General features: G+C 51.0%; 2 protein-coding genes across 2 annotated transcripts; one reads left to right on the top strand and one right to left on the bottom strand.

Moving 5' to 3' along the window:
- The first annotated feature begins 9,481 nt into the window (after window positions 1–9,481).
- LOC128277736 (BTB/POZ domain-containing protein 10) lies at window positions 9,482–12,811 on the top strand. The gene is made up of 4 exons (XM_053016243.1): window positions 9,482–10,122; window positions 10,973–11,523; window positions 11,593–11,970; window positions 12,050–12,811. Exons 1-4 carry the CDS (start codon window positions 9,866–9,868, stop codon window positions 12,250–12,252), a joined length of 1,389 nt encoding a protein of 462 aa, XP_052872203.1. The 5' UTR covers window positions 9,482–9,865; the 3' UTR covers window positions 12,253–12,811.
- A 108-nt stretch (window positions 12,812–12,919) lies between these two features.
- On the bottom strand, window positions 12,920–14,916 carry LOC128277524 (glycerol kinase). The gene is made up of 2 exons (XM_053015996.1): window positions 13,331–14,916; window positions 12,920–13,252 (listed from the first exon to the last, which is right to left on the bottom strand). Exons 1-2 carry the CDS (start codon window positions 14,711–14,713, stop codon window positions 13,076–13,078), a joined length of 1,560 nt encoding a protein of 519 aa, XP_052871956.1. The 5' UTR covers window positions 14,714–14,916; the 3' UTR covers window positions 12,920–13,075.
- Between the last annotated feature and the right edge of the window lie 84 nt (window positions 14,917–15,000).

Below are 15,000 nucleotides of genomic sequence, written 5' to 3'. Positions count from 1 at the left end.
GCACGCGGTGCGCGATCTCCAATGGTGGCAAGAGCGGCCGGTGTGGGGGTCGGCGGGTTGCGGACGAGCAGGACGCACACCAGGGTTCACCAAATGGCCCAGCTTTCGGTGCCGCCACGCAAATGTGTTCTAATGTATCCCGGCTCTGCGTAGGGGTCTCTGCCCTGACTGTACCCGCCCTGAGACCGTCAATAGTTGGCGCAATGTTCTCACTAACTTCCCGCGCCAGAATGGCGAGTGGGAGAGAGTTGGCAGAATTTTAACGTTTGTGATCAATGATTGTTTTCTGTTTGCCCGTCTGTTTATGTTTTGACTTCTTGTGCCGCTTACGGTGCGGCTTGACGCGTCTGCCGTTTGTCTCGCGTGCGAGCGCACATCTGCACGTAATCACGACGTTCACGCTCTATCGTATTGTTTTCCTCCGTACACGGACGGCAGCGTACACAGAATACGGCGTGCTGAGCTGGTGGTGCTGGCCATCCGACGACTGTGGACCTGCAAAAAAAACATGACACACGTGAATGAATTAAATAACTTTCTTGAGTGGACTGTCGGTGTTATTGAGAGTGTCTGCCCAAAATTGACCATGCCCATCGAACATAGAAACGGCTGGAGCACCTTAATCGAATAGTTCACATGGATGTCACTTTTGAACGGTTGTAGAAAAAGGTGTAAAGGAAAATCAAACAAAGTAGCCATGGTTTGCTGACTGACGTTTAGTCGTTAGAAACGCTCATTCAATCTATTAACTATTCTATTTCCGTTTTTCAGCCTGCGGCCTTTTAAGAGCATGACGCGCCAATTAGGGAAGGCAACGAATTAGATAAGAGCCGAGGAGTAAGTAACGAGGTACTGTAAGACTTTTAAAAACAAAATCTGTTATCCAGCAACGTTCGATGCAAAGCAAGCATTCGCCACCGACCGGAGCCCCGCGATTGTGGTTCGGAAATTGTGTCACAGGAACGCTCTGGATACACATTCCGGCACACACCTGTGATTGGGCGGCCCTGTGCGCACATCCTGTCACGGGAAGAGCACGGAATGTGTGTAGGGGAAGAAATTACATTCCCGCAAACTACCTGGGGCTCTCGGGCGTCTCGGGTCGTCCCAACCAATGGCTCGATAGCATCGCGCCTTCCCCCGCCCGTCACACATGGTCCCCCGTCGCGATGCCCGTCCCGCGCGCACAACACATGCGCAGCACCCGCCTTCACCCATTTTTCGACCGTTCCCTCCAGCTTCGAGAGAACGGAAAAGAACGGTTCGCCAAACTGAAACCCGCAAACGGGCGCTCCGTAGCCAAAGAGTTGGGAGGCGGCGGGCAGCATCGCGCCATCGCTCGCGCGCTAACGGTTTTAGTGGTTTGATGTAATCATTGCGCCGCTGCCGAGTGGCGATTGTATGGATTTATTTATGTTTTCAGAGCGCGTGCACCGAAATGTGCGAACCTTTATCGTTGAAAAATAAGGTATGAATTCGGGATCGAAAAGGGCCTACTAGGTGCGTAGTGTATTTTATTGCAAGAAGAAAATTTATCGTCAGATGTATTCGATCCTTTCTCGAAAGTTCCTCCATTTCTACACATGTCCAAGGCAACGTTATGCCACAATAAATAATCTGCAATGAGAGTAACAGGGGATAAGGTTCAGGACGACAAGTGTTGCCATCCATCCTCTTCCTTGCCGTGGGACCACACTTCCGGCAGTTTCTTTGGCCGGATGATTATGTTTCTATCATGAGGTCACACCACCGTCAACACACCGTCGTCATCCCGTCTTCTATCCGTCTTTGATTCAAGCGCTCCGTTTTTTTGTAACAATTCTAACCGTAGCCGCACATACACAAACACGTGCAGGAGACAGCTCTCTCTATATCTCTCTCTATCTCTCTCTCTCTCACTCTCTCTCACTCTCTCCTTTTTTCTCTTTTTCTCTGGTTACGTTTTTATCGTCCGTTGCCTCGTACGTGACACTGTGCTGTACCGCACATTTGCTGCCAACGGAGACGTCACGACACACCACCACCACCACCAGCGCACAGTCCATCCGAGCATCCTCCCGTAACATCGCCCTTCCGCTCAAGCATTCCATTGCTTCTCCAAAATCACACGCAGGAGCGCAAACAATTGGGCGCTCTTCGATTGTTTCAACACTTTCATCTCTCTCTCACACACACACAGATACACACTGGGGCATGCAGAGAAAAGATTCTCCCGGATTCTCGTTTTCTCTCGTTCAGTTCGTGCAAAACGCGTTCTCTTGTGGCGCGTTCTCTCAGGTGTTGTGTTTATGGAAGGTTCTGTTGGGGACGCACTGTAATCGTACGGTGGGATGACGATGAGCAGCGCAGTTGATGGCTAGGCCACAAGCGTTGTAAAGATGCAAAATTGACACCCCCTTCCTCTTTTATTATCGCCTGTATCGGATGCCAGTACATCGGCGTTCAACACAAAATTGCGAAATCTGCGTTGGAGTCTTGGGCCGCGTCGTGGTATGAAAGTGGCATATTGTTGTTAAACGACGGGAGAATTCCGTCGTTCAAATGGAGGGCGCCATCGGTAGCATAACTAGACATAATTAGACAATCGAAAGCACAAATAAACACATGTTTTGTTTTTGTTCCTGTCACCTGTATGTGTTCACCCCGAATTTTTTGTATAGCAAAAGTAGGCTTGTTGCAGGGTTGTTTCTGTTTCCGGGGCAGCAATCAGCCACACCATCACAGTATGCACCAGTCACACGGGCGTTCTTATCATTCCTGTGCACTATCTCTCGATTCTGTCTGGTGCTCCCAAGATTACCGGATTTTTCTCTCGTTTGAAGGAATAGGGGCAGCTCAGTTTCTCGTTCCGACGACAGTTTCCTAGAATTTTCCCACGTGCAAGATCGGAAAGCAACATTTGTCAGCGGAGCATTGCATTGGTTTATTCGCCAGCCGCCAGCCGCGTTTGCTCGTTCAATTTTTTCAGCCACTGAAACAGAGCCAGTAGGCGTTGAGCCCAAGAAATTGGGAACAAACTACGAGATAAAAGTCTAATGTAAACGTCGAGCATAACGAACATATCAACAAAACAGTTCAACCAAAGGTAGCTGTGTTGAGCAAATCGATCATTTCGCGCACAACGACAAGAACATGACATAAAACGATTAATGAATGGAAACCTCCTGATGGCTTCGAGTATTAGTTTGCTTAAACCTCTGCGACCACAGCCTCAGCCGTGTTTGCTCAGTTCCGTCAAGTACGCTCATTTCCGAGGTGATTGTCCCACAGCCAGATGATCGATCAAATGCGTTCCAGTTTGGCCATCTATTAAAATATTTAGCTTAGGCCCAGAGAGACATTGCCGGCCTATTTGGTTTATCTGTTGCCCAAAACTTGGAAGTCCCTCTCCCACTCAACGACGACAGTCGCGGAAGTTGCGTTTTTGTGCCATCAACTTTTGTTACAAAAAGCATCCGTAATTATTTGGGTCCCTGTGAACGCCGGAAAAAGTGCACCTGTGCACACCATCCCGAGGAATGTCCGACCCCGCGCGTGCCAGAAGGGAACACGCAATTCCCGTGTCCTTCTGTCTCTGTCTGGTGGTGCCTGGTGATGGTCATCGGCTTCAGGGCCGCGAACGCGACACAAAGTCAGCGCGAGATGGTGTCCGCCGCCGTCGTCGTCAAGGGGGGCACAGTCCGCCTGTAGCGGTAGTGGTGCCTCTCTGATTGAATAGCATCGCATCGCGCGCACACCACCCGCATGGCCATGCATCTATGCACCTTGTGTGCGAGCGATGATGACGCGCGCTACCCCTTCCGTCCTTCCGTCCTTCCGTCCGTCGTGTGTGGTTGCTCGGTGGATGGATAGATTGGTGATTGGGTTGCTTCAGCATTTGCACGCGCGCGCCACTTCACGCGACACACCACCGCGAGTACGCGAGGCGTTCGTGCGTTCGTGTGAGTGAGCGGGACCGAGTGGTGCGTTGATCGCAGTGTGAGGCCGCCGCCGATGTCCAGCCACGAGCAAATGCGCGCGCGGGAGAAAGATAAAGAGAGCGGGCGAGCATTCGGTGCAATTTAGCGCTCGCGACGTTCAAGACAACATCTTGTCCAATTTTCTTCTGCTTACGCACATGCCCTTGCGAGACCATCGAGGAAGAAAGAAACAATTGCTGACAATTTTTTGGAAAAAAGGAAAATGATTGACATTGCGAAACTACAAAAAAGCATCCCATCAAACGTGGAAGCGTACGTTCGGTAGGTAACACTAATTAAATGTATACGGCATTGAAGAAGCAGCAACCAGCAACAGCAGCAGCAGCATCTTCCTTCGACGAAATTTATCCGCGACTCTCTGAAATTTCTCGCGCTTTCCTGCTCACACTGCCTCAATCTCTCTCGATCTCTCCATCACTCTCTCTTCCTTCGTTTCTCAGGCTTATGTTTTCCACAGAGCGGAGCAACATTGCTTCACGCATTCTCACGCACATGCTCCATTTCTCTCTTTGCCATACAAATTCCGTTGGAGTGCGAGGGAGAGAGCACGACAACATGCCGTGTTTCACACACCTTCTCGGAATATGCTTGCCGTATCCAAACCCTGATACGGCACACATTCACGCACAAACACAACACACTCTGGAAGCTCGCCTGGAAGCAAAGAATGTGGGAAAAGGATTTAATTGGCCCTTCCATCCTTTTTGGTGAGCTTGCAATCGGATTTCCATTCGTTTTCGCCCACCGAAACGCATATTATTTTTGTAATTATTTGTTGCACGTGAAGACACACAATAATTCTTCGATCTTCTTCAATCGCATAAACAACCATACACTCCGTTTTGGATCAATTCGATTCCTCGTTCTCTTTCGTGCGCGCGTGCTTTTTCTCGCTTACACACACACACATAAGGGCTCATCGCGGTGCTTGCTGCTGGCTCGGTCTGGCAACGCACTTCCCCGCGCTAAATCTCTTCTCGCCCGTGGCAAACGCGACCACCAAGAGTGGGCCAGGAAGGAGCGAAAGAAAGGGAAGGCGCGCGCGCGCACGCACGCATCCTCACAACCACAGTGCTACACACTCTCACACACACTCACGCGCGGGCTCAAAGCACTTTTCATTCGCTCTCTTATCCAGAGCGACGCATTAATCACAATCAGATCAGTTGCCTGTCGTTCACTCTCTCGCTCTCGCGCTGGCTCTCTCTTGGATACTGTGGGGCGCCTCGCCTTCTTCGACAATTCTCCGCTCCGAGCGACTTTCCACCGCACACACTTCACCGAAGAGGGACCATTTTCTTCCTCATCCTCCGCCTACTTCGCTCAATAATTTTCTTCTTCCACCACTCGAGGCACCGTTCGATAATTTAACACGGCGCAGCAGAGGGCCACACACAGAATCCCGCGCCCGTGAGGAGACAATTTTGAGGCAAATCTTCTTCCTCGGCAGCCAGTGCATGCATCATCCTTTGCGAGAGCGCGATGCATTTTTTTATGGTGACATTTTTTCACAACACACACACACACACATGCACATTGGCGGACGCATTGCATACGGCGGCGGCGGCACGGGGTACGCTTTTGATTCATTTGTCGCTGGACATGATGAAATAGACAAGTTTCGTTTGACACTTTGTAGACGCGCACACTTCGCTTCCTTCCTTCGATGCCCCTCTGTTGTTGGTACGGGCCTGAAAGTGTGGCGCCAGGAGATGCGGGTGCCGTGGGGGTGGGGGGGCAGAAGCCCGAGGGGATGGATCATCACCCGCGCGCACCCGCAAATACCGTTCCCAAAAAACCCCCGGACATCCTGCCATTCCCCCCTTCTAACTGATGTTCCATGGTGCTTTCTCTCTCTCTCGCTCCTTCTCAAACCCGCCCGCCAATGATCTGTCGCTACCTCTCTCGCTCTCTCTGTCTCTTTCTCTCTTCCTCTCACTACTGTGTTTACTATTAATGCCTTCGATTAGGTTTTACCTTTTTTTCATATATCTTTTCAAATTACACGATTTTTGCTCATTTCTTTTGCCAATGCTTTTGGGCGTTATCTTTTTTGTTTTGTTTTTAAGCGACACAGTCGGCCAAGAGATGAGCTTTCCTTCGCGGCGGTGCACATTGCGGGATTATGATGCTTTTTTCTGTTTACCGAGCCGCGCGTCGTCACACAGTCGGAGTGCGAATATGGATCACCCGCAGGGAACGACCACTCTGTGCGCACGGAACGGAAATATTGACAGACGACGAGAGGGAGCGAGCGAACAGGCAAAAAAAATAAGGAGATCCTTCGCACACCTTTTCCCTGCACGGGCAAAAGACATCTCGTCTGACAACTCGCCTCGGCGGAGATTCCTTTTGCGTTCGATTGACAGAACTTTGCACTGGCACGGAATCTCCAAAATTTTGCCTTTGCCTCCTTTTTTCCTAGCCGTCGGCCATTTCTATTATGCACTACTCTTCACTCCACCTGACCGATGCTGCTGTTGTTGCTATTGGAGGAGGCTCTGGCCCGCGGAAGGAGAGCCACCGCCACACGACGGGGTGTTGACGACGACGGCGATGACGATGACTGCTGCTGCTGCTGCTGCTGCTGCTATTGCCATTGCGTTACTTTTTTTTCAACAATAATTTCATCCCATACGAGCCTTTGCTGCTTCCGGACATCTTGCACGGTTCCGATGTCGCGCACACACAACACGGCCCCGAGAGTCTCACTCGGTTGGTTGAAGAGAAAAGATTGCACCACCGTACCATCCTTGCACCGTAAAAGAGTAAACAACAAATTGTGACTGACCCGTCATTGTTTTCGACAATTTTCAACCACGGTACGCTGCCAGCACTGCTGCATTTAACGCGTTCCACTAACCCGCGCACTGACACACCTTTTTGTACATACCATTTTCGGTTTGCTGCGAATTAAATGCGTTTAATTCCGAAAAATCGCCTCGGCGAGACACAGCCGCCATTATAATTTTCCATCTTTTTCTTGATGTGTGTATCTACCAGCCAGCAGCACCACACACTCTCGTGCTTGTCTCACGACCGACCCTTCTGCCCGCGCGCACACCCTTCCGCCACACTCCGGACCCACAAACCCACACGTCGTGCCTTTCCTTTAAACACCTTGTTTGATGTGTGCTGTGCTCGATGTTCCACAAAACCACCACCGTGACCACTACAAGCGCACCCCGTCCGTCCAATATGCTTCGCAACCTTCACACGGGAAGCGAGCGAACTGACACCACTACATTGAACAGTCGACTCGATCGCACTCTCTCTCTCTCTTCCTCTTTCGCCAGTGCACGATACATGCACCTTGAGGGTCTCTTTCTTGCTTCTGAAGCGAAAATTCACCTTTCCATCCACGATATCGTGTGTCGCCCTGACCGTACAGCATGGAGCTTCAACGAAAGAGCGTAGCATTTTCTTCCTTTTGGTCCATTCGAATCTGCAAATACTCACGTCCCGTTGCGAACGGACAGCGTGTACGGATAGGACACCCTCGGTCGTCGGCAAGGGTGTGTACGTGCGTGAGTTGAGCGCATCCATCGACCAAGGTTGCCGCAAACAAAACGTCACAGCGGTGTGCCCACCGTGTGTCAGTTTCGAAATTTCTGATATTTTCGGCTGCGTACGTACTGCCGTCAGTGCTGGGGCTAGATTTCGCAGCCAAAACGCTGGTCAAAATTGTTTACAAGCTCGGCCGTCCAATGCGTAATCGGCTGCTGTGCCCAATATCAAACGCTGATGGTGTTCGTTTTGCCTCAATACGAGCTGGAAATATTTGCTTGCATGAACGTATGCTTTTGTGCATTCGAAAATGCACCATCCTTACATGATACAGCCAGCTGATTACTGTCTAAAATCGTTAGTTAATGTGGATCTTTTGATGCATTTCTATTGAGAACCAACAGGAGTTCTTGAAAATGCACCAAAAAATGACAGGCTCCGTGTCCTTTGACGTTCATACGTACCTAAACTGTTTCCAGGCCACGGGCCCCATTTTAGCATTTGCGCTAAATGCTAAAAGGATGATCTCGTTCTTGAATGATTATTGACATGCTTCAATTTGATTCGACGTCCTCTCCACGTGCACCATAATGTTTCCTTTCACTGACCGCCAACACCAACTGATCACTTATTTTTGTGTGCGATTTTTCGCTATTTGTCGTATTGTGATCTACCGACGCAGGCAGCTCTTGGGAGCAGTCCAGCTTCATGTAACTCTATGGAGCAGTCTATTGCACTTTTGGAATTGCACGGCATGCACCCGTGTTGCTTTGCTTAAATTTGGATAAATTACGAAGGATCGTAGCTGATCCTTAATCTACTTCGCCGTCCTCCACTGTCTATCCTACTCCGGAGCAGAAAAAACTCATTTTCGATTGTTCAGTCAGTATAGTGGGATCGAAAACGATGTATCGATATTGTTGCTTTACCAGGTTACACCCGAAAGTTCAGTTTCCGTCACTGTTGCGGTAGAAAGTTGGTGTTGAGGAGTGTAATGGGCGCATTGTTGCTATCGCTGGTGCTACAACGCTTTGGTACGGAGTCTGTGTGTTCGTTCTGTGACCAAGCGCGGTTATGATTCGCTTGCGATTGTTTCCTTAGTGGCGCGCGAACGACGAAGACACGGACGATGTTGGTGAATTATTCTACTGTGGCTGCTGCGTTTCAAAACAATTGTGATCCCCTTCGTGCCGCCAACCCTGGCCATTGTCTGAGTGCATCTTCTTCGCTGGGGTTCTTCACTTCTCTGGCGGATGGGCCTGCCCGACGGTGGCACAGTGTGGTTCCGTTCGTATTCACCGCGAAAGTATGTTTACCGATACACCGAACCGTTCTGCTGCACTTCCAACGCCAAATTTCCCCATTTACCGCAGAACTGCGACCGAAATTTTCATCTCCCTTCCGATTGGAAACATTTTCCAACTGGCTCAAGAGACAGCCTGAAACGTCATAGACGTCAAACGGTGTTGACGGGTGCGTGAAGTGAACCCCTTGAATTGGTTCGACCCAATTCGAGAGTTCACCCAATTACAGAGAGTTCACCCAATTACAGAGAGTTCATTCCAGAGAGAGTTCACCCAATTCGAGAGTTCACCCAATTACAGAGAGTTCATTCCAGAGTTGTTTTTGGCGATATTCAAATAGTCGTCGATTCGAAAAATCCTTGCAAGAAAGCCTCAAATGTTAAAATTGTAAGCCTGGTTCCGATTCTTGATACTTGCAGAATGCTTCAAAGTTTGAACTGCAAGTGCAGTTTTGAAATTTGTTTGTTTACCGTTTTGTTTTGTTTCACAATTTCCAGTCGGTTAATGAAACACCCAACATATACCATCTACGGCTGAATTAAAGTTTTCTTTGTCCTGTTTTCACAATTGTTCCGCTAATGAGACAAAGATTTCCGTGATTTTCCCAAATTCCTGTTTTTGTTTTTCCTCAGGCAAAATCATTCAACATCTGACAAACGTCAAAAACGGCAACGCAACTGCGGAAGGGAAAACTCAGCCAAACAAAAGAAGCATACCTCCGAGTGGAAGAAGACATTTTTCAACGAGAGTGCACTATTGCTTTGTGGTGGGCCAATGCGTCTCACCCGCACTGGGAATTTGTGCGGTTTTCCCCAAACTCATCGAAAAGTGCATCCTTAAGGCCTAACCAGCCACGGGAGTAATGCGTGCATAATCCTACCCCTTTGCGTTGTTTGCTGCGATTACGGTGCACAATCTGCGTGTGGGCTACTTCCGTGTGGAGGTGGAAAGGAGGTTTGCGTTGCTTAGCCAGAACAGAGCCCTACTATTACTGCCTCAGCCATCGTCGTGGATAGGCTACACCTCTTCTATTATCGGTACTTCGGACGGGTTTGCGGTGCGCTGAAGCATTTCATGATGGACCTCCAGCTCCAGCGAAAGCAGGGAACGCCTTCCGCAGCGGTACAACCACAGCCCCAGCAGCAGCAGCAGCAACGAGAAGCTGGCATCGCAAACTCCGGACCGGGTAGCGCTCTCGTTGGCAGTGCGGCCTCTGTTGGTGGAGCCATCGGCAAGAATGATTGCTATGATAGTTCGCACAGCAGCAGCAATACTGAGGACACCACCGAAACGGACGACCGCCGTCGGAAAATGCTGAAAAATCGTGCCAGGTAAGGAAGGACCGGGGCCGTGGCGGAAGGGATCGTGTTGCCCCAACGCGTTCCAGGGCGTTGAAGTAACAAAGTAATAGTAGAACAAGAAAAAAAGGAAGTAAGCGTGAAGGGGAGTGTGACCAAGCCGCGCTGGTGGGAGCGAAACAGAGCGATGGTGCGCACACACAAAGGACAAAGCGGCGTTTGGAGGTGTTGCTCCTTGCTGTTGCTCTGTGTGTGCTCAGCTTGCGTTGCAGCATTGAGCGCGAGAAGAAGGGCAGCAAAAATAGGTTGATGCTAAGGTCCTTACTTGACAGACGCAGACCGTCCAGACACGTCCCACCACCACCAACACCACCAGATCTAGCTCATCCCTTTCGCTCTCTTCACTCCCCAAGCGACGAAAGTTGTAGCACGCGTCGCGATAGACTGCAACCGGAGACTGAGTTTCTTTGTGTGCTAGGTCAGGGTTTGGTCTGGTTTTTTTTTGGTCACCGCCAGACATCTTCCCGTTGGTCCTCATCTCACTTCTCCCACGTCGCGTCGCACATGTGTCCTCTAGTACGCTTGCCCTGGTATCGCGCCCAGCTTCGCCCAGACAGCAGCAGCACACGTTGCAGACGATGCACGGCTTACTTACCCAGTGTCTGTGTTTGAAGTGAGTTATTGGGCGAGCTGCAAGAACACGAGACGAGTCTCTGTAGGCCGTTCGGTTCGTTTTTGTTTCGAAATATCAAAGCGTGCTACTTTTGTGACCTTCGCTAAGTATTTTCCGTTCACTCGTTATGTCCCACTTTGTCTTTTGTTTTTAGGTTTTTTGGTGTAAAATTGAATTCCTTACTACTTCGGCTACGTTTTCCTCTTGTAGAAACAATCGACTGATGCAGCAACAACACCAGGCACAGCACAACACGACGGACAGCGCAAAGGCGGCGGCCGCTGTGGGCCATGGACCGGGGAAAAAGCTGCAAGACGGTGAGCGTATTACGCTGGTCGTCGACAACACGACGTTCACGGTCAATGCATCGATGCTGACCTCACAGCCGCAGACCATGCTCGGCCGAATGTTCAGTTCGGGGCTCGAGTTCGCGCATCCGAACGAGCGGGGTGAGTACGAGGTGGCAGACGGTATCTCACACACCGTCTTTCGGACCATCCTTGAGTACTACCGGTCGGGCGTGATACGCTGTCCGCCGACGGTGTCGGTGCTGGAGTTGCGCGAAGCTTGCGACTATCTGCTGATCCCGTTCAATGCCGAAACGATCAGGTGCCAGAATCTGCGCGGATTGCTGCACGAACTGAGCAACGAGGGGGCCAGCATTCAGTTCGAAGCGTTTTTGGAATCGCTCATCCTGCCGCTGATGGTGGACGCCGCTCGCCAGGGGCACCGCGAGTGTCACATCGTAGTTCTCTCCGAAGGTACCCAACCAACCATCCGGTGCTCCAGCAACACACGGTAACGGTGCGCTTTTTCGTTTCCTGCAACAGATGATATCATCGACTGGGATGCGGAGTACCCGCCGCAAATGGGTGAAGAAGACTGCCAAACGGTCGCGAACACGGCCATGTATCGGTTCTTTAAGTACATCGAAAATCGGGACGTTGCCAAGCAGGTGCTGAAGGATCGGGGTCTCAAGAAGATCCGGCTAGGTATCGAGGGGTATCCGACGTACAAGGAGAAAATGAAGAGGCGCGCGAGTGGACGCGTCGAGGTGATCTACAATTATCTGCAGCGGCCCTTCATCCACATGTCGTGGGAAAAGGAGGAAGCCAAGAGCCGCCACGTCGATTTTCAGTGCGTCAAATCGAAGTCGGTCACCAATTTGGCCGAAGCGACCGCTGATCCTGCACTGGAACTTGACTCTGGTAAGGGGGCGACTAGTATCTTTTGGTTCCCGTTCAGTTCGGTTCGTCCATCTTACGCTTGTCCATTCTCTCTGAACAGCTGGTAACCCGCTTCCCCAGCGACACTTTGAAATATCACACGAACCGGAACCTGAACCTTTCCTGAGGCCCGATGCTCTGCTCGATGGTGAAGAGGGCGCTATAGGGGGCATGCTACCGAACGCGGATGAAATCGCCAACGGGGGACCAGGAGTGGCAGCAGGAGTGGCAGCAGCAGCAGGTCCCGAGGAGGGAGCGCAGTAGAGACATCACCACCGTGCTCCTCGTGGAACAGGAACCATCCCAGGCGCAAACGGGCCAATGTCTCACGATAATGCACGGCTACCCAACTCAGTCACGTTTTTTGGAGGTTTCTCTTTCGGTTCTCGACGCGTGGCTTGGTGCTGAACATGCTTTCTAACGGTTTTACATACAAATGCGCACAAGTTACGTTCTCCTCATGAGATATTTGTTTTTTTAAATGTTTCCTTTTTGATTCTTGTTTTTGTTCATCGTTTTTTTGTATAAGCCGTGTATATAGTACTTCACCACGAAACGTTCATGTTCGCTGGCATTTGTTGCTCCACGTGTGTGTGTGTGCTAGTTCAAGAAACTCCGGAACCAATTTCCACTCGCGGCTAGATTTCACTATCCAGTACGCTCCTCACACATTATAGATAGGTTTCGGAATGCTGCAAAACTCGTTTGCGCAGACTGACTGCGCTGTGACTAAATTGTCCGCTTGCTCGACACAGTGTGCTCCTCGTACTATAACTACAGCTGAATGCGTTTAGTCTTCTTTTTTATGAATATCAAACGAAATACGAATAAAAACCAGGATTGTACTAGCATCCGATTGTTATTTTCAATGAAGCACTGCCCAGATTTTCTCACGGTATGAATTAAAAGAGACCGCACACAGAACTTGTTAAGCACCAGTCGTTTAATCGTTCAATGTAAAACCCCCAAAGCACCGCTGCACTTAAAACCTACAAAACACAACCTGTCTATTTGCCGCTACTGCTTAAAAAAACGAACGAACGGAATTATCGATCACTTCAAACTAACTTCGCCGCCTGTGCATCGATCACAGTGTGTTGCTTTCCCAGCCGAACGACCTCTCGATGGCCATCTTCCACTTGCTGTAGCGCATGTCCCGTTCGTCCTCGCTGATTTGTGGCTTAAAGACCTTGCAGCTACTCTCGACGCTCACGTTGTCGATGTCCCACTTGCCCACCGCACGGCCGGCCACCATTGCCGCTCCCTGCAAAAAAGATCAAACCGTACTGGGTAACCAAGGAACTTACGGGAATGACTTCTTTCAGTTGTTCAGTCTTCTCACCAGGGCAGTCGTTTCGACGAATGTAGGCCGCAGTATGTCGAGACCGATCAGGTCCGCCTGCCACTGCATCATTGAATCGTTGACAGTCATGCCGCCGTCCACTTTCAGCTTCAGGAGCGGCGTTCCGCATTCAGTGTTCATCACGTCGAGAATGTCGCGCACCTGAAAACAAATTGCTTCGAGGGCGGCCCGTATGATGTGGCCGCGCTTCGTGTCCTCCGTGATGCCACAAATGACACCCCGGGCCTCTTGATTCCAGTACGGTGCGTACAGACCGCTGAATGCTGGCACAAAGTAAACGTCACCATTGTTTGCGACCGTTCTGGCCAGGGCTTCCGATTCATTGACACTAGCCAGCAGGTTCATGTTGTCCCGCAGCCATCCGAGGGCGGCACCTGCAACGGCAACCGATCCTTCGAGCGCGTACACGGGAAACGATTCTGGCCCGAGCTGGTACGCTACGGTCGTGAGCAGTCCGTGTGAAGAATCGATCCGGGCCGTACCGGTGTTGTATAGGAGAAAGCACCCGGTACCGTACGTTGCTTTGGCCTTGCCACGCGTTAGACACTCTTGTCCGACAAGCGCCGACTGCTGATCACCCAAACATCCGGCGAGCGGAACGTCGCGTAGGGGTGCGAACGCGATCGGTCCGTAAACCTCCGAACTGGACCGTATGGCTGGCAGGATCTCAAGCGGGATGTCAAAAAATTTAAGCAACGTCTTGTCGTACTGCAGCGATTCGAGGCTCATCAGCATTGTGCGAGATGCGTTCGAAACGTCCGTCACGTGGACACCACCGTCGGGTCCCCCGGTCAAGTTCCATATAAGCCAACTGTCGACCGTACCGAACAGGCATTGCCCTTCCCGGATGGCTGCTTTCACCTTCGGCACGTTGTCCATCAGCCAGCGTAGCTTCACGGCCGAAAAGTATGGCGACAGTGGCAGTCCGCAGATTGGCTTCAGGTACTCTTTATTCTTAGTCTTGTTGGGCACCGTGTCGAGCAGCTGGTCGACGGTGGACGCGGTGCGCATATCAAGCCATACGATGGCATTGTAGAGAGGCTCGCCCGTCGTCCGGTCCCATACGATGGTCGTTTCACGCTGGTTCGTAACACCGACCGCGACGATGTCGTTTTCGGGGTCACCGCCCAGCTCACGAAGCTTTTCGAGGGTTCGCTCGATACATTCCTGCACCACGCCAAGAATTTCCTGCGGTTCCTGCTCGACCCATCCTTCCTGCGGGTAAATCTGTCGGAGCTCTTTCTGATGGAAGCAAACCACTTCGGCCGTTTCCGCGCGGAACAGTATGAATCGGGCGGAGCTGGTGCCTTCGTCGATGGAACCGATTAAATCACCAAACTTTTTGCCCAGACTAGACGACATTGTTGGAGCCGTAGATTTCGATCAAAGGTCACACTGTTACGCACGCGAGTGGCTCGCCGATTGGAAGACTTGCGTTTAGTTGTACGTCGCACAGTTTTATCGCATAACGCACGCTGGGCTAAGGCCGAGCATTAACTAGCAGCGCAGGGCCCCGGAGGCACGTCCAGTATCCGTTCGAAGACGCTTTATCTTATCGTGGCAATTGAGTAGTGAGAGCCGACAAACCAAAATCGGCCTGAGCCTGATCCTCCGACACGTCCGATAAGTCCGCGCGGCGCAGCACTATC

Source organism: Anopheles cruzii, chromosome 2, assembly GCF_943734635.1.
Source record: "Anopheles cruzii chromosome 2, idAnoCruzAS_RS32_06, whole genome shotgun sequence".
Classification (NCBI taxonomy): Eukaryota; Metazoa; Arthropoda; class Insecta; order Diptera; family Culicidae; genus Anopheles; species Anopheles cruzii.
This window is presented reverse-complemented; position numbering and strand designations above follow the sequence as displayed.

Coding starts and splice junctions, on each gene's coding strand:
- LOC128277736 (XM_053016243.1), top strand. CDS start 9,866: ATGATGGACCTCCAGCTCCAGCGAAAGCAGGGAACGCCTTCCGCAGCG. Junction 10,123..10,972: donor ATGCTGAAAAATCGTGCCAG/GTAAGGAAGGAC, acceptor TTCCTCTTGTAG/AAACAATCGACTGATGCAGC. Junction 11,524..11,592: donor CATCGTAGTTCTCTCCGAAG/GTACCCAACCAA, acceptor TTCCTGCAACAG/ATGATATCATCGACTGGGAT.
- LOC128277524 (XM_053015996.1), bottom strand. CDS start 14,713: ATGTCGTCTAGTCTGGGCAAAAAGTTTGGTGATTTAATCGGTTCCATC. Junction 13,253..13,330: donor TCGTCGAAACGACTGCCCTG/GTGAGAAGACTG, acceptor TCTTTTTTGCAG/GGAGCGGCAATGGTGGCCGG.